Source organism: Ricinus communis, chromosome 7, assembly GCF_019578655.1.
Source record: "Ricinus communis isolate WT05 ecotype wild-type chromosome 7, ASM1957865v1, whole genome shotgun sequence".
In the NCBI taxonomy this organism is placed as follows: domain Eukaryota; kingdom Viridiplantae; phylum Streptophyta; class Magnoliopsida; order Malpighiales; family Euphorbiaceae; genus Ricinus; species Ricinus communis.
In genome coordinates, this window is record NC_063262.1 from 3,639,755 (window position 1) to 3,658,903 (window position 19,149).

The 19,149-nt window shown below is 34.7% G+C and overlaps 3 protein-coding genes across 8 annotated transcripts; 2 read left to right on the forward strand and 1 right to left on the reverse strand.

Annotated features, from left to right (window-relative positions):
• The first annotated feature begins 2,294 nt into the window (after positions 1-2,294).
• LOC8285592 (transcription factor MYB44) lies at positions 2,295-4,193 on the forward strand. The gene has a single exon (XM_002524880.4). The coding sequence runs from the start codon at positions 2,760-2,762 to the stop codon at positions 3,777-3,779; it is 1,020 nt and encodes a 339-aa protein (XP_002524926.1). The 5' UTR covers positions 2,295-2,759; the 3' UTR covers positions 3,780-4,193.
• An 884-nt stretch (positions 4,194-5,077) lies between these two features.
• LOC8285593 (probable cadmium/zinc-transporting ATPase HMA1, chloroplastic) lies at positions 5,078-14,080 on the reverse strand. 4 transcript variants are annotated; one of them, XM_002524881.4, is made up of 13 exons: positions 13,466-14,078; positions 12,623-12,773; positions 12,344-12,528; positions 11,587-11,733; positions 11,172-11,367; positions 10,296-10,408; positions 9,179-9,420; positions 8,344-8,449; positions 7,943-8,107; positions 7,060-7,276; positions 6,320-6,507; positions 6,152-6,238; positions 5,078-5,541 (listed from the first exon to the last, which is right to left on the reverse strand). In XM_002524881.4, the coding sequence occupies exons 1-13, from the start codon at positions 13,949-13,951 to the stop codon at positions 5,362-5,364; spliced, it is 2,463 nt and encodes an 820-aa protein (XP_002524927.1). In that variant the 5' UTR covers positions 13,952-14,078; the 3' UTR covers positions 5,078-5,361. The 4 variants fall into 4 exon arrangements, 2 of the variants coding, with proteins under 2 accessions (XP_002524927.1, XP_048233348.1); XR_007216818.1 differs by lacking the exon at positions 6,152-6,238 and adding an exon at positions 5,888-6,090 and having other exon boundaries at positions 5,400-5,541; positions 13,466-14,080; XR_007216817.1 differs by lacking the exon at positions 6,152-6,238 and adding an exon at positions 5,876-6,090 and having other exon boundaries at positions 5,400-5,541; positions 13,466-14,080.
• A 2,246-nt stretch (positions 14,081-16,326) lies between these two features.
• On the forward strand, positions 16,327-18,732 carry LOC8285594 (probable cinnamyl alcohol dehydrogenase). Of its 3 annotated transcripts, none has more exons than XM_048376334.1 (6): positions 16,327-16,528; positions 16,849-17,077; positions 17,155-17,268; positions 17,406-17,633; positions 17,717-18,156; positions 18,235-18,732. In XM_048376334.1, exons 2-6 carry the CDS (start codon positions 17,001-17,003, stop codon positions 18,432-18,434), a joined length of 1,059 nt encoding a protein of 352 aa, XP_048232291.1. In that variant the 5' UTR covers positions 16,327-16,528; positions 16,849-17,000; the 3' UTR covers positions 18,435-18,732. The 3 variants fall into 3 exon arrangements, with proteins under 3 accessions (XP_048232291.1, XP_048232292.1, XP_002524928.1); XM_048376335.1 differs by having other exon boundaries at positions 16,327-16,521; XM_002524882.4 differs by having other exon boundaries at positions 16,327-17,077.
• Positions 18,733-19,149: the final 417 nt, after the last annotated feature.

Sequence of the window (19,149 nt, forward strand, 5' to 3'; positions counted from 1 at the left end):
TCAGAAATTATGAATGTATAAACAATGTGCAAACATCCATTAACAGGACGAATTGAATAATAAATGACAATAATAGCAATATTTTATTTTTCCTCCACATGATAACAAATTGGTGCAAAACTGAGCTCTTAATATTTCAGATAACATAATTTAGCAAATGTAATAATGCAGAGAAATGAATGCGCAGAAAATCTCGGGACATTTGTCTACCACCGACAGCAACCACAAAACCCATACTTTAGGAAACCATGAAATTCATAATAAATCGGAATGATAAAAAGAAATTATAAGAAAAGAAACAATAACTTGACTCTCACACCAAACAGCAGGGGTATTAGCATTAGGTAGTAGGTACGATGTACGAGTAACAGAAACGGATACGGATCTCCATTTCCATATCTTATTTTCCAAAAAAAAAAAAAAAAAATCAGTTAATTGGACATCCTTAATTAAAAAAAGGGTGCTGAAGAGAAGTCCCTCAGCATGCGAACCCGGGCATCACTGATTCGATTAATAATAAAATATGCATTTCGTTCTGGGTGAGAATTTCCTGTTTATAGTTCAGGAATAGGAATATTAGTGAAAAATTTATACTGGTATTTATCGTCATAATTATTTTACTGTATAGGTCTACTGGTGGACTCTAATAAATTGAAAAATAAAAGAAGTAAAGGTGTTATTGTTCGTCTTTGTTAAGGATAATAGGAGAGGCGACCGGTTCCGTACAGGTAAAGGGAGGAGAAGAAACGGGCAAGTGCGGGTTAGCAGGGAAAGAGGCCGTTACAAGAGTAGAGAAGGGAAGGTGATGGTGGTGGCAGGTTTACAGGCTGTCTTGGACAGTAATGATTCTCTTCCTTGCAAATCAGCGATCGCTCTTTGTCGTTTAGTGCCAGCTCAGCAGTTCCGTGCGGCCGTTCTTTTTTTTTTTTCTTTTTGGGTTTTGGAAAAGGGAAAATAGTTATTGAAATTGGAAAAATCATAGAAGAAAATGGCATACAGGCTGGCATCCTGAGTCAAAGTTCAGAATCCATAAATCCTAACCCAACCGTTACCATCTTTATCCATAGATATTATTATTGGTTTTTATAATTAGGAGAAGTGTCCAAAAATAATACGAATGGAATTATGGTTATCTCTATAACTTCCTAAACAGTAGTAACTCTATTCTACTACTAAATCAACGCGTTTTCTCCTTCTCTCTCTCTTTTATTTTCTTTTATAAATTTATGCACATTTTAGTAAATGTTCTCTAATATCAAATCTCTACTATTCTACTTCTCTCTGTCATAACCTAAAATTAACTAATTATAAATCCAATTTCAGCTCGTTGCAACATCCCTAAAATACTCTTTCTATTAAAATATTTTAAAAATATTAAAATATACATAATAAAATAGTATGTTTGAATTCAATACTCTTTATATTTGATATTTTATGTTATTTTTATTTTAATAATTCATTAATTTTTACTAATAAAATATAAAAATATTAATTAAATTAAATTTATAATTATTTATTGAATATAAAATAAAAAATAAAAATTTGACTCATATTAAAATATTATTTTATTATATGACTATTTAAAATAGAAATTGATCTAATTAATATTTATAATTTTTATTTTTCTATTGATGGAAGATAAAATAATATTAATATTTATAAAAATAAAAGTAAGAGATAAAGAGTTTCTTAAACTTAAATAAAATATTTTATTTTTATAGATAAAGATTTTTTTAAAATTTATTATAAAATTCTAAAATAAAAAATATTATTGAAAATAATTTTATAATAGAAACTAATATAAATCATCCCTAACTATCAATCACATAATAATCTATTTAAAAAGTTTTTCAAATTGTTCACCATCCACTAATAGTGTAATAAAATTTAATTATTTTTATATTTGATTATTGTGAGATATAATTAAAATTAATTTGAACATAAGTTGGATTTTAAAAACCTTTTGAAACATCAATAATTTTTAAAGCTCAAACCATACCATCAAAATACTAGTAAAAATCCATCCATTATTATCTACAAATTTAGCCTCCAATTTTGACTTTATAAATATCTCATATTTGAGTATATTTTAAGTCCTAATATTTTTATAATAAAAAATATTATTAAAATTAGCAATTAAATAGAAAAAACTCAAACCATAAATAGGAAAATCTGAGAGATTAGATATTTGAGTTGGAAAGGAGAGGACGACGCTCCAAACCACCGCTCTATTATATATAATCATTAGCAATTTCGAATTTCAAAATTTATAAAAGAAAAAGAAAAAGAGAGTGGAAGGAACGCTCTTCTAAAGAGATACAGACAAACAGCTACAAATATTTTCTTTTATAAAAAAAAAAAAAAGAAAGAAAGAAAAAGAGTCTACAGAAGAAGGAAAAGTAAAGAAGAGATGTGAAGAGAGAGCGACTTATGTAAATCAGCGCTACTAAGAAGTGACGCGTGTCCATTAGCCAGCTGTATCCCAACCTCCTTCCCCTTTCCTGCTCTTCTCTACAATCCAATCGGTGCTCCTTATTAACTCCCCCTCTCACCGGCTCTACCAGTAACCAACCTCCTTCCTTTATATATAAAACTCTCCCCCTTTCCTCTCCTATATATTTCTCCTTGCACAGCTTCGCCCTCTTCTCTGTCCCTCTCTCTCTCCCTCTATTAAAACCAAAAAAACTAAATCAAACGAAGAATCCATAAAGATCACTGTTATTATAACAACTATCAAAATACCGTTTTTGTTTCTTTAAATGGCAGTTACTGGAAAGGAAGTGGATCGGATCAAAGGTCCATGGAGCCCCGAAGAAGACGATGCCTTACAAAAGCTTGTTCAGAAACACGGCCCAAGAAACTGGTCTTTGATAAGCAAATCAATTCCAGGGAGATCAGGTAAATCGTGCCGTCTACGCTGGTGCAACCAGCTCTCTCCGCAAGTTGAACACCGAGCGTTTACGCCAGAAGAAGATGAAACCATTATCAGAGCTCACGCGCGTTTCGGCAACAAGTGGGCCACAATCGCCCGCCTGCTTAACGGCCGTACGGATAACGCCATTAAGAATCATTGGAACTCTACTCTTAAGAGGAAGTGTTGCTCGCTGGACGAAGGGTATGACGGTAATTTATGTTGCAGTAATAATAATAACAATAATAATGATAGTCTTATTAACACTCAGCCGTTGAAGAGATCGGTGAGTGCGGGATCAGGTGTGCCTGTTTCTACTGGATTATATATGAACCCAGGTAGTCCATCTGGATCTGACGTCAGCGATTCGAGTTACGTTCCTGTTTTTACTTCTTCGCCACATGTGTTTAGGCCCGTCGCTAGGACTGGGGGTGTTGTTTCTTTTGTTGAAGCGACGTCGTCGTCTAATGATAATAATAATAATAATAACATTAGCGATGACCCACCTACTTCCCTGAGTTTATCTCTTCCCGGTGTAGATTCATCGGAGGTTTCTAACCGTGTCGCCGAGTCGACTCCGGTAAGAGTGCCCGACTCGACTACAATATCTCTGATGCCGGTAATGAATCAGGTGCCATCTCCGGCAACGGCGGCAGCTGTGCAGCAGGGAGGATCGGCAAATAGTGGAGGATTTATGGGGTTTACTACGGAGTTTATGGCGGTGATGCAGGAGATGATAAGGAAGGAGGTGAGGAATTACATGATGGAGCAGAGCGGCGGTGGCGGTATGTGTTTTCAGGCGGCGGGTGGAGATGGGTTTAGGAATGTTGTTGGGATGAATAGGGTTGGGGTTAGTAAAATTGAGTAGGGGATGGTAAACGAGTCGGTAAAAGTGAAAAATGAACAGAGTAGAGAGAGAGAGAGAGAGAGAGAGGGAGGGAGGGAGAAAACTTGGCCTTTGTTTTTTCTCTTTTTGGTTAGGGAATAATTTTGGGCATTGTACAGTTGAGACAGAGAGATAGAGCAGAGGGAGGTAAAAGTGAAGGAAACTGATAGGTTTCCAATTTGGATGCGAAGAATGTTTTGACAGGGTAAAAAAACGAAGAGATGTAACTGGATTTGATGATTGGGGAGGGAAGTGAGAAAGGGGAAAAAAAAAAAAAAGAATCCAACTTTTACCTGTTTCTGGCTCTGGTTCTTAATCAGGGAACTAAAACTTGCAAGAAAGATCTGTTAAAAAAGTAAATGAAAAAAAAAAAAAAAAAAATCCTTTCAAATTTAATCTTTAGTGGTCTTTGCTTCTATAACAGTTTCTTTGTGTGGATAATTTGGATACTGGGCGAAAATTATGTGTGTTCTTTTCTGGCTAAAATTGATAAAATGAATATATTTTGGATTTAAAGAACAACTATTATATTTCTTTTGGCTAGACTTGTGAAACTATAAACAGCAAATGGTAAAATTAACTGTTTTATCCTGATCTCTGTGAAGGCAAGGGCTATCCAATATCGAACTAGATTTGCCAAAGAAAAGTTTTTAAAGACTGGAAGTGGAGGATGAAGTGTTGAATTATTGATGGACTGTTTATAGTTTTCCCAACTGTGAAAAGATGTTGGGAAGTTGCAGACAAACAAAAAAACATGGTGTGGTGGGTTGTTTTGGTCCAAAGGCAGTTAGTTATTGGATGCAATTGCTTTTGCAGTTATCAGTTAGGGATGAAACATGCACGTTCTGTTTGCTCATTATTAACGGACAAACATTTTTAATTAGCATCACTATGTCCAACAGCTAGCAGCCACTAAGGAATCAAAATCCAACTAATTCCGAAGTAAAACTAGGGGATCAAAAAAGATAAGTCTTTTGCCTTCTCAAATACTCGTATTATTTTCTCTTCTCTTGCTCTTAACATTAATGAAGCTCTTAACATTAATGAATGTTGTGAAAATTCTGACCTATTAAAAGAAGATTTCGTCTATAAGTGGCAACTAGCACTACTGGCATAATGGCTAGTGCTGTTTAGTGTTTAACCAGTTGTCTACTTCCAACAGCGTACGTACCCAAACAAACCACTAACATTAATTTGATTCTGTGAGGCGAACGCCAATGTCGATGACAGGGTCAACCCTAAGCTAAGCAATTCGTAGCATTAAAACATAACAAAACTCGTGAATACAAACAGTCGTTGCCAAATAGTAGACTTCCATAAAGTTCACTCCTAAATACAATTAAGCAAAAGCTTTTTATTTGATTGCTATGGGAACTCTAAACAGTGCCAAGGAAGAAGAAAAATGTTTTAACTTCTGCACAAAAAAAGGCTGGTCAGTTGTCATGTACCCATGTTTCTTACATCTCTTTTACACTTTAAAATCAGAAAGTGCTATGCTGTACTTAAACTATTACTAAATGGGAGAAAGAAGACCCAAAAAAGGAGATAAAAAAAGAAGTCAGGGCTATAAAGGGGCAGCCTGTATGGAGCCCGAGCTTGTGTTGTCTGTCCACCGTGGTATCAGTCTACAATTGAATTCTTTTACAACATGTGACAAGTCCTCCCTCCAAGACCATTTGGGGTCATTTAGAGCACGTATAGAATTGAGGCAAACGAGAAGAGTACCACCTTCATGTAAAAGAACCTACACATTTACAAATGAGTAGCAATCAGAATCAAACTTAAACTGCATCAACCAAGAATTTTAACCTAAAAATTAGGTTCTTCTAAGTTCCAGTTAGTTAGCAGATATCGTTCAGTCTCGAAAGTACTTTAACTTCCGGTTAGTTAGCAGATATTGTTTCAATCTCAAAATAACATGCTTCCGATATCCTTTCCCAGAACCACGGTTTTTAAATTTCTTAATCCCTCAGCATTGGATCCTCTTGTACTATTCATCTTTTACTACCAGAGGAACAATAAAGTTGAATATAGATGTGTGCGTGTGTCATCTAATAAACTGATTTCATAAAGTTTACTTGAGGAGACACCATGCAACGCAAATTCTTCTTCCAGAATCTGAGATTTTAGCATTCTAGCATTCAGATTCAAATGCCAGTGGTACTTCTTCCACAATCTACTGCCCAAGTTCCCACTTTCCATATCATTCAAAAGAATATTTTACATCACGTAGCGCTATAGAGTGGATGAATTTCCCAAAGTTACTTGCTGGACAGTTGCCGAATAGTAAATCCTATAAAGCATAAACAATAAGTAAATGAAGTTGTCAGAAGACTCAAAATATGGACTCATACCGTTAACCACAGAGGAAGAAAACCCAAAACAGATGGAAGAGAGGCTAGAACTATACAAGTTAATGCAAGGGCCACATTTTGCTTGACCTGCATCAATATGCATGTAAAGAATCAAGAATCTCATTCAGATATAAAAAAAGGGTCATACAGACAGATTATAGCCAGTACCAGGGATGTTGTTTGGCGGGACTTGGCAATACAGAATGGAATACCAGATATATCGTCCCGCAGCAATAAGATATCTGCAACAGCTATGGCAGTTGCACTTGCTCGTTGAGCAAGAACAATCCCTACAGTTGCAGCAGCAAGTGCCGGTGCATCGTTGATGCCTTCACCTACCATAATCAGACCTCCACCTGCAGTTAAATCCCTGAGTCTATTCAGCACAAAGAGTAGGCTGGAAATAAATATACGAAACTTAAATAGAACTGGAGAACTTTGCAACTTCACATCATTCTTGATATATTGCTCAGACATGACAGAAGCCAAAATAGGAAAAAAAAAACGAATAATCATGAAAATAGTGGTTTTTAAGTTGCAAGTATAATTTTTAAGTTTTTACACCATTGCATTAAGTGAATACATCCAAACAAGAAGATAAGAAATGTTATTGCCAAAAGCAATAGAGGCAATTCCAGATTTGGATACAAATATGTACACAATGAATTTTCACCACAGAAAAATTATATTATAAATCATTATGATGAATATTGGGGAGCAAAACACTTCAGGAGTAGCACAATTCTAGCTTAGGCTATTACGTAAAGGCAAGCTAAGCATCATGGTGGACTAACTGGAAAAGTGTACTGAAGAAGATCATAAACATGTATGAATTGATACTTATTGCACGCAAACTCTTAAGACAAATGTAAAAATGTGAATTTGAAAATTACACTTGTAGAGCTCACCCATATCTCTTGTGATGCCCTTTACATGATTAAGCTTGTCCTCAGGCTTTAGGCTATAGTGAACTTCAGAGATGCCCACAGATTTTGCAACTCTCCATGCACTTGATTCATGGTCACCAGTAAGCATCATAACACGGAGCCTTGCTCGATCCTCTAATTCAGCTATGACATCTGAAACCCCTGCTCGAGGTCTATCCTCAAGGTGAATCAGTGTTACCTACACAGGTGGATTACTATTTAAAACATGAGAATCATGACTAAACAGTATTCTGCTCCATCTCCCCTTTCTTTTGGTGCATTAATTTTGTGTAGAAAACTAAATCAAAGTAAACAAGATATGGAAAAAGGAGTTCATATTAAAAATGTTGAATACAAAAAAATGCAGCTTTCTTCCATCCATTCTTTATCACCCTAAGTAATGAGCTGCCCAGTCATGCTATTGCATTGATTCTTACATGTCTTTCCAAATTCAAATTCCTTTTTTTTTTCTTAAGAACCACATATGGAATTTTTTTAATCTTTTCTAAGAATCAGCACTCAAGAACTTATGCAAAGATTCACCGTAAGAATGATATTTCGAAGTTTTTCTGCCAAAGGGGCAGATAATCATGTTTCTTACAGACATTAATTGCAACTCCATAAAAGAGCACAGTAGAGCTCAAAAGAGGAAGACCATAAAAAAGAGCACTGTACTATAGCAGCAGAGCCTCAGTATCGACATAAAGGGTGGTAGGTTGAAAGTAAACCAAGTAGTCTGACATGATAGCTGGGGGCAGCAACTATTTGCTTGATGGGTTCAGTATCAACATATGTGAAGTCTCTAGGGTTTCAAGTTCAACATCTAACATTAGTAGACCAAATTGGCAAAGCGATAAAGGCTTACTTTGTCATTTACAGAAAGAGCAGCATGAACAAAGTCACTTCCATATGAAGATGCCTTAACCGCATCCTTGATCTTCCTTGATTCATCTTCAGATTTACAAAGCGAAGTTATGAACTCTATAGAACCAAGTGATGCCTTCAACAACTTAACCCTTCCAGTTGCTGACTATAAAAGAAAAAAGAAACAGTTGCAAATTCACCTTAAAATTAGCAATGGTTGTTACATCTTGCATATAACCAACGCAAAAGACTTGAGCTAGTGCAGCATGTGCTAATATATTAACCTTTATAAGAATTTCACAGCCCATAACAAACACTTTTTATGAGAGCTTTCCAAATTCAGAATGAAGATAAATGTAGTAGATTTCATTCAAACAAACATACTTGCTGAAGAGGCAGTACCTCAATATTATTCAAAGTAGCAGTAAGACCTCTACCAGGAAAGCATTCAAAACTTTCCACAGAAACAAAAGGTAGGTCCTTGCCTATGCTATGATCTACAACAGCTCTGAAAAAGCAGAAGATGACTATCAGTATTTAAAACAACAAAAGCTGGTGACATCCAAGAGAATTAAACAAAAGAGGTGGTTCAGTTCAAAAAATGAAAAAAAGAAGAGGTGGTTAATAAATTACACTTCGTCAGTACGTAGGTGACGAAATGATAAATAATTCTGAATGCAGTCAAATACAATCATGTCATCCAAGGATTATATTGAAGATAAAATTTTCTTCTTTAAGGTTTTAACATGAGAAACAAGAAATATCAAGCATTTAAAAAGTTCTGGCCAATGTGCCAAATTGAACACCTCTACACTCCATTTGCAATATGATCTCGAGAAAGCACATATCCCCCATCAGGCCACGAGATAGACATAGAGCAGAGGCAAGTAAGTGGCCCTTCACTACACAAGGAACTCTCCAATTTAATAACATACTAAAATATACATAGAGCTTCACTTGTTGCCATAAAACTTTATTACATTCAGTTCTACAACTCTCACTCTAATTCTTTATACATGTACATAGGTTAAGAGGGTTGGGTTGTGGGAAGGATAAAAGTCAAGACACAGCTATTGATAAAACATACAATCCCCTGTTTGTTGTGCCCAGACATGTCAAATATCAAAAGACAGGGGCTACAGCTAAAAGCACTTGTCATTTGCTAAGTTATAAGAAAATTCTAATTGGTCAGGCAAAAAAAAAAAAGAACAGGAAACATGTATATTCACCAATTTACCTTCCAATAGGGTGAGTAGTACCCTTTTCCATTGCAGCTGCTACAGCAAGAGCTTCTTTCTCACAGCTGGGAATACAACAGGAAGTAAAATTTGTATTCTTGTTTACTAGCTCATGTCCAAAAAGTGGTTCAATAGCTTTAAACATAAGCCCTCCAGTTGTCAATGTCCCAGTTTTATCAAAAGCAATTGTGTGACAGGAAGATAGAGCATCTAAAACCTGGCCTCCTTTAAGCAATATTCCCTATAAACAAGATTACCATAGATGTAATGTGAGGTTCATCTCACAAAAATCTTAACTCTACTTTAACTATAAATAAATAAATAAATTCTGTGCAAGCCGCTTAACCTTTTAAAATGAGTAATGTTCAATGTTTCATGAAGGTCGTTTGCGCCTTAGTTCATATATCAAATAGGTAGAACTCAGCTATAGCTTAAATGAAATACCCAATAATCAATCCATAACGAGTCGTAGTGCAAATTTAAAGAAAGCCATATACAGAATGGTAAATTCCTAAAATAGGATACTCAAACTGAGTTACAGAATAGTTGTGTATGCTCCATGCTCTAAGTTAATGAATAATGAGAACATTATAAATATCCAAGTTTTTAAGATAGCATTCCTATATTTTGTCAAACCATTGCATGGTTGTGTTGAAAGGGAGACTTTACAGGATTAGGATTAGACCAGCTAGGATGTAGTGCAGCTATGAGCCATAGAAACAATATTCACACAAGACTAGTGTAGCAGAATGAGGATGCTAAAATAGGAGTTGAATATAACACCCATTGAGAGGAGTGAAAGGAGAGATTGAGATGCTTAGACATTTGCATGATAGATCAGAAAATGCAGTAGTATGGAACGTAAGCATATTGAGGTTGTACAACATAATAAAGGATATTCTTGGTACATCATGATGGGAAGTAATAAAAGAGGTTGCGTTAGCCCAAGATCATTCTAAATTGTACTCATAAACTGCATGGAGTGGAGAAAAAGGACCTATATGGCCTACTCCAAGTAGTTTGGTGCAATAAATTTTAGTTAAATTGAGCTGAAAGACACGCATAAATGACAAGACCAAACACCATGCTTGATTAGGGTACTTGGCCCATAGGTACCTTTCTAGCACAAGAACTAATAGCAATGGCATACGCCAATGGAGCTACAGCCAAGGCACAAGGTGATGCTGCCACCATAAGCCCTAGTGCTCTGTAGACTGATCCTCTGCAGGCTGCATGGTAGTACAAGAATGAGGCAAGAAAATAAGAATGCGTTCAAAAGGCATTTGGTATTAGAGAGAAATTAAAAAATTCAGGAACAAGTTCACTCTAAAGAGTGAGAGAGCTTGAGTGAGTATCAACCATTTTTTTTAAAAAAAAAAAGAACATAAAAAAGGAAGAACTCTGTATTTCATGAACTAGACCTAGAGGAAAATCACAAGAATTTGGCTACCCAGAAAATACTTGAATCTCCAATCTTTCAATTATAACCTTTTTCTAGCATGTTAATAGAATTGAAATGCTCCAGTTCTATTGCTCTTAGATAAACCCGAATGGCCAAAGAGGCTTCACAAAAGGATAACTAGACTATGTCTCATATCTCCAAACAAGGAAAACACTCTCTCTGACAGACTGGGCTAAAATTGATAACAGCAAAGCAGCTTCTCAACTTTTTACAATTTGAAATATATGGCAAGTAAAAGCTCAAGAGGTTTCCTTCACTGAAAGATAACATAAGTGAACATAAATAATGTATTAGCATCCATACCCAAGAAAAATCATTAACAAAAGTTCATCAAGGCCCTGTCAAAATCAGTTAGAGCATGTGCAAAGCATACATAATGATCAGTTATAATCAGCAGAAACCATGCATAAGAAATAAAGAAGGCTATTGATCAAGCAAATAACATGAATAGCACAAGGAACTTCAGCACAGGTCAGTAAGAGTGATAATCTAAAAGGATAACTAAAATGAGTGCCCTTCATCCAAGTTACCTGATGTGCCGATGAAAGGCCAGTTGAAAAGAAACGGCCCAAGTAAAGCAACAGCAATGGACAAACCCACAACCACTTTGCTATAATGCTCACCAAATTCGTCCAGCCATCTTTGCAGCTTTGGTTTATTTAGCTGTGCTTCTTCAGTTAACTGTACAATCCTGTTCAGTGTTGACTCTTTCCACATCTTTGTGGCCTGAAGCAAAGTTATTTATAAATATCCAGAAACCCTAAATTTTCTATGAGAACATACCAGATGTAAAGCTGAAGAAATTAAGACTTCAACCAGAACTCTTAGCCATTTATTCGAACAATTTCAGAAGTATATCAACAAAGAGAAACAAGAACTGGAAATACCAATTTCCTTTGCTACCAACTTCTGAAATTTTAATCACAAGCAAAACTGATAACACACCTTTACAATAATTCTACCATCCAAATTCCTTGCACCACCAGGAATCCTGTCTCCAACTTTTATTTCTACTGGCTTGATTTCACCAGTCAAATGCTCAATAGTAATTGTTGCACGACCTTGAAAAACTTCACAATCTACAGGAACAGCCTATACATAATACCAGCCAACGTCACGAACCAAGTGATTGTAATCTACCATTCATTTAAAATAAGAACTTTAAACCAACATGGCAGTTTTGGTACTGCCGTCTTATCAGTCAAACAACATGTGACATCAATTAGGATTATTTGTGGAACAGCAAGCTAGATAACAATTTGATAAAGGACCTAGTTGCTGACTGTCATTGCTATACTGTAAACATTGCTAGCAACTTGTACCAAAATAACACATACAATCACATAACTGCCATCTTATCATTCAAATGACATGAAATAGCAATCAGGGGTATCCATGGAATGGTTAGCTAGATAACAACTGAAAAATGGCCTAGCTTCTGTCATTGCTATAGTTTGACTATTACAAGCTACTTGCACCAAAGTAACACATTAAATTCTCCTATTGGAGCAGCTAAGTAAATGTAAGAACTCAGGTGCACCATAGGATCATGCATTTCTATTGCTATAATCATATGCCAGCCACAGAAAGTTTTTACTTTATTGCCATGTCTTCACCTCTGTCAACTAAATATATCAGCTAACTATCAACTGAACTCAAGCATCCCCCTTATTGAAAAGATAACAAATTTGACATCACAGACCTCACCAGTTCCGACCAAAATAAATGAGCCCACTTTTACATCATGCACCGGGATACTTTCATATGACAAATCAGAGAGATCTGGAAGTTTCTCATCATTTACGTCTAGCACAAGAGCAGAATCTGGATGACTTTCCTTCAACTCTTTAACATCCACCATTGAACGACTGGTGAAAAACTCTTCAGCTGCAGATGACAAACCGTGAATTAGAATACGGAATTCATCATGGCATATAAAAAAAAAAACTATTGCTTATACACCAATTTTTAAAATGCTCACCAATATGAGCGAGATTGAACATTGCAAGAAGTAACCCTCCTTCCAAAGCATTTCCCATAAATACTGATGAAAAGGCTGCAAGAGCCATCAACACATGAATATTTACCTTCCCACCAGTAACATCAGTAAGAGCATCTAGGGATGCTGAGACCTGACATGTAGAGAGTGGCATATAGTTTGCTCATATTCATCAGCAAAAAGATTGTTATAATTTAATAAATGATATAAATATATTAAAAAGAAAAAAGCATCCGGTAGTTATGCATTGAAGAAATCAGGTTTTATAAATGATGGCAAAGTTACAATAGTACATGGGCAGAGATTCTGGTTTGTTAAATAGAGTGCGTTAACTTCTCATCCTTGTAAAGTAAGAGCTTCTGTGGTTTTTATAAACGCCTTCCTTAACCCTCAAATAGTAAAAATTCTTAGCCCGCCAAAATAATTACAACAAAGCATTCATTGTCACATAATATAGCTTATTAGACTTCGTGAAAATTCCATGCTTTTTTGTAAAACCTTCCACGTTTTTACCTTAGCTTACTCAAGCCAATGAATATGAACAATCACAAATATCCAATTTCAAGAATTTCATTGCAATTTCAAACATTAAAGTTAATAATAACTCACTAATTTTTGAGCTACTAATTTGGCCTAGATTGTTCAGCATAAGAAAAATATAAATAAAACATATATGCACGTGCAACATCTAATGGAACGAACTCATACATTTTTGCATTTGATTTCCAAATCTAGGGCTACTCAGTATAGAAGTTAAGCAAATTAAAATTGAACTACATATATAAAGATCATTAGAATATATATGTAGAAGTGAAAGCAGTGTACCCCGACGAGAGGAAAGGCGACGATGATGAAGGCATTTTGGATAGGCTTAACTACAGGATTAGGAATTAAGTAAGGGCAAGCAGCAGCCGCTACAAACAAGGCAGCAGAGCAGCAACAAAGCTGCAAATTCTCTCTCAGCAGATTAGCTAAGTCAATCCACTTTACCGCTTTTGCAAAATTAATGAGTGCTCTCTGAGGTCCACTCAGCTCCTCAACATCTCCGTGGCTGTGATTATGATGGTGATGGTGATGGTGATGGTGATGGTGATGATTGTGATTGTGGTGGTGATGATGATCGTGGTGATTCTTACTGTGAGCAGTACAACGGACCGTACGGTTGTGGAAATTGAGAGAAATTGGACGGAAAATGAGACTGAGAGAGTCGAGACTACGTCGTCGCCGTGTTATTGCTAGTTGTTTAGAGGAGTAACTGACAGAGGGGAACCCTTTCACGCCGATTGCGTGACGGAGTGCAGTGGTTTCCATGGTTCTCCTGCGGAATTTTCAGGTCGTCATCGTCTTGTGCAACAAAAATTTCAAAGGGAGCAGTGTTGTAATAGCATCCACACCATGTGCTCATGGATCCGGACCACCACCCACTCAAAAACAAACTGCTGGGCCCGTATCTAACTAACTAAAGTACTGTATACTCCCTCAATTCAGAAAACAGGGTTAATTGCTCGGGCAGTCCTTTAAGTTATACTCCCTCCCTTCACTAAACAGGTAAATTGCACATACTCTCATTTAATTTTGTTCTATATATATTATATAATAATCTCTAATTCTAATTTGTAAAATAAAACTTTTTGGATTTTAATTGAATCTTTAAATCATTTTCCGTTTATAAAACTTTTTCCCTTTTAATTAGATGTTTAAAACTATTTTCCATTAGTCTCGGTTAAGAGTGTATTACAGAAGTGATATGAAAGTTTAATTAATCGATATTTTTTAAATCACATATCACTTTTATATGTCAAGTCAAATTCATAAAACTAATAATATTAAAATATATAATACTCATTTTAAAATCGCTAAATTAAATAAATTAAATCAAATTAAAAAATTATTAAAATAAAAATCAATACTTACTTTTTTTTATATTTTTATATTTATTTTAATTTTGTTATTTGATTTAATTAATTTAATTTAATATAGTTTTTAATTTTAAAATAAATTTTAGATATTTTAATATTATTAGTTTTATTATATTGACGTGGTATATGAGAATGGCATGTAATTGTTGTGTAAGAAAATACTAATCAGTTGAATTATTGTATCAATTTTTGTTAAATTTTTAATCAGTAATTGATGAAAAAGAATTTAGTGACTTTTAATTAAAATTAAAAAGTTTTGTGATTCAAATCAAAATTGAAAAATTATTATAATAGATCGATTATTATAATAGACAAAGCAAAGTTAAGGCACGCCATACAATTTATCCAAAAAAAACATGCTACTTTTTTCCTTTTCTCTCCATCCTAAAATCATTGTATATTTTTATTTTCCAGCTATTCATTTAGTAAGTAAGTACTAAATATATCTTACAATAATTAATATAAATATTATTAATTTTCATATTTATACTTTAAAATTATAGTTCTTATGAAAAATTAATAAAAATATTTTAAATAAACTAAAATGAAATATTTTTTATCTATTTTTTTCAGCTAATAATATTAACTTAAAAAAATTATATATTTTTTAATTTATGTATAAATGTAAAAGTAAATTATTCTTTTTATACATTATTTTAAAAACTTAATTTACAGCAGCCTGTAAATGAAAGTAAAGTCCTCAATTGCTTTCTCTCTTTATAATATGTAGGAAAGTGAAGTCTCCAATTTACTTTCTTTTTCTTAGTTTAGATTACTATATAATTTTGTGCTATTAATTCTTTTTGAATATGGTAAATTAGCTTATTACAAACTAATTCTCTCTTTTTTCCACATTTTCTTTCTTCTATTTATTATCGAACCAAATGTTAATGAATGAATTCAAAAGCAAAAGGTATAAAAGGCCCTTCACTATTTAAGGAATGATAATTAAATTATCATTCTTCATTTTTTTTATTGTCATTCTTAACCTTTTCAAAATGTCCAACTAAAGCTAAATTACTAACAAAGTTAACATTTTTTTAGTAGTGACACCCAGTTAAATGACAACTAATAATACAGGAACAAATGGGACTCGGAATTTACTTTTTTCTTGTAAGAAAGTTTATGAACTCTTAAAAGAAACACCAAAAAAAGATAATTAAATTTGTGAGAGATTTGGTCAGGAAGGGATTTGGTTTATGTCGTATTATTATTATTATTACCTAATAGCTATATGCAAGTTGTTCATTATTTCAGTTGATGTAATTGTAGTCATTATCCAACTTTGCCACAACTCATATAACATGTATTTATGCATCATAGTAGCTAGAGCTGAGCACGGATCGGTCCAATTTGGTTATTTATAAAAAAATTCAGATCGATTCAATTCGGTTATAAAAACTTTCAGTTATTTCGGTTTTAATATTTTTTGGTACAGTTATTCGGTGCAGACGGGAATCACCGAGATCCATGCTCAGCTTTAATAGTGAGAGATTAAAATGATTCTCACCGATATTTGCAAGATGTTATATATGTGACCAAAAAAATGATTATGCCTTCTTGGGCAAGCAAATTCTAAGTTAGGATATTAATTATTTTTATAATTATTAGTCAAATTCTGCAGTCTAAGAAATTAGACGGACCCATTAGTTTTATGTTGAATCCTATGAACAACATGGCAAGCCTTGACGTTTGCAATGACAGAAATGCAAAGTCAGAACAATATTTATATCGGAGTAGAGGTAGAGGTAGAGGTAGAGGTAGAGGAAGAGGTTTCGGATTCCAAAAAATTATTTACTTTTTATGAAATTAATATTTTATGTCTGAAGAACTAAGTAAAGAGTGTCGCTTAAAGGATTCTTCATTTCTTTTAAGACTAGCAACTAACATGTATTATAGAGAAAAAGGAAGAACCTCAAAATCACGGTGCTGAGACTTGACAGCGGACATGCAAGTCTAATGGTAAGAGGTAATAGTTGTATTAATTTAGACAGGCATCGTAAAAGTTGATTGATATTTGGTTAACAGTGGTAAAATTGCTCCAGTTTTTTACTGTTACATATTATGCATTATAAAGAGGAGTTCTCTTTTTAATTGATATTTGATTAATTAAAAGTGGCGAAGTTGTTTTTGTTTTCTGTTTCTTTTTTTCTTTTCTTATAATTCAGTGGGCATATATAGCAATAGCAGCCTTAGACTTCACTAGTTACATAGCTATTTTTCATTATTATATGCTCCGCATCTACCTAACCATATAGAATATGAATTTACTTTGTTTGCATATTGCAGCTGCAAGACCATGATCATGAACTCTATTGCAGATATAAATACCCTAAACGAGCGTCCATAATTTCACAATAGATTTCTACATATAATCGTTTGTATATATTTCTGTTTGTTTTCTCGTCACTGGGTATCTACGTAGTTGAAGAAAAAAGAGAATGGAAGGGAAAAAGGCCATCGGTTGGGCAGCCAGAGATTCATCTGGACATCTTTCACCTTATTCATTCAACCTTAGGTCACTCCTCTCTCTCTCTCTCTCTCTCTCTCTCGGTGGCTATTGTCTAATCTTTTTATGTTTTCATGAACAAACAGGAAAACAGGTGCAGAAGATGTAGTGTTGAAGGTTTTATTCTCTGGAGTGGACCATACTGATCTTCATCAAGTAAGAGGAGAGATTGGCTACACTAACTATCCTTTAGTACCGGGGTTAGCAACTAAATTAACATGAATCCCCTTTACAATATATATATATATATATACACACACACACAAATACATACGTACATACATACATCATACATGCAATTCAACTTCTATATTCTTGTTTTGTTGTGTTTGAAAAGGCATGAAGTGGTGGGAGAAGTTGTGGAACTGGGTCAAGAAGTAAGGAAATTCGAAGTTGGAGACATAGTAGGAATTGGTTGCATAATTTGGTCTTGTGGGGAATGCCCATCCTGCAAGTCTAAAATGGAGCAGTATTGTGATAAAAGGATCCCAACTTACAATGCTATAGACAGAGATGGAAGCATTACACAAGGAGGTTACTCTTCTGCTATGGTTGTAGATCAAAGGTGAGTAAAATCAAGCAAAGACACTAATTAAGTCTAGCTCGCCTCTTTAAGTTTGCAGAACTTATAAACTGAGGTGAATGCAGGTTTGTGGTTAGGATACCAGACAAGCTTGCACCGGAGCAGGCTGCCCCACTATTATGTGCTGGGGTGACAGCTTATAGTCCCTTGAAAGAGTTCAACAAGTCTAACAAGGCTCTCGGAGCAGGAATTATGGGTTTAGGTGGAGTTGGTCATCTGGCTGTGCTTATTGCAAAGGCAATGGGGCATCATGTGACTGTGATAAGCTCTTCAGAAAGGAAAAGAGAGGAAGCTTTGGAGCATCTACGTGCCGATGCCTTTCTTGTTAGCTCTTCTGCAGCTGAGATGAAGAATGCTGCAAACAGCCTTGACTACATTCTCGACACCGTGCCTGCTATGCACTCTTTGAACTCCTATCTTTCACTTCTTAAGGTTGACGGGAAGATTATTATAGTAGGGGCTGCTCCTGAACCACTGCAATTCACTGCTAGTGACTTAATTCTAGGTATGTTTTCATTCATATCTGTTTTCAACTCATTGATGTATTTTATTCAGTCTCCGTTTTATGTCACAATGCATCTAGGGAAGAAAAACATAAGTGGGAGCTTCGTCGGAAGCATAGAAGATACAGAGGAAATCCTGGAGTTCTGGGCAGAGAAGGGTTTGACATCAATGATTGAGACAGTGAAGATGGATTATGTGAACAAGGCATTTGAAAGAATGGAAAGGAATGATGTGAGGTACAGGTTTGTACTCGATGTTGCTGGCAGCTATCCTGAATGAAGCGGACCCATCCTACTCTCAGCAGCATCCCAATTTTACAAAATAAGCTTGATATCAATAACTGCCTACTTTTCTTTTTTTTCCTAAAAAAGAAGAATTTGAACATTGCCTCGTAACTAAGCCAATGACATCAGATTAGAAGGTAGAACACAACTTGGGAAGGCGCAAACCTATGTTGCCGGGCAGGAGGAACTAGTGTTTGCAATGGCCAACCGATCAACAGCCAGAATCCTGATTCTCAATGTATCATTTTTCTGCATACTGCAAAATAATGCATGTTTCTCTTCCTTTCTTCTCCCCTTCTGATAGTAAGAAAGAGTGCTGCAAATTTAATCATGCAAACCAACTGGCCAATTGGGCGCACAATCATTGTGCTTCCAATCAGCTCTAGAAAATATTATTATCAGCTGGTCAGCTTCACAAAAAGCATAACTTCATTAGGCCAAATAATCAATTAAATCCCGATGTAAAAATTCGACAATACTTATTAGAAAAATAATTATTATAAATCCATAAAAATAATCTATTTTAAACTTAATAATATAATTATTAAAAGTCTCACACATGTTCATTCTTTCACACATTTTACATATAGACACAACAATTTCTTTATTGACTTACTAATTTTCATGTTAATATGCAGAATTACTTACCACATTAAAATTATTGCCAAAAAGTGTGAAAATAAATTAAAAGTATATATATATTTATTTTA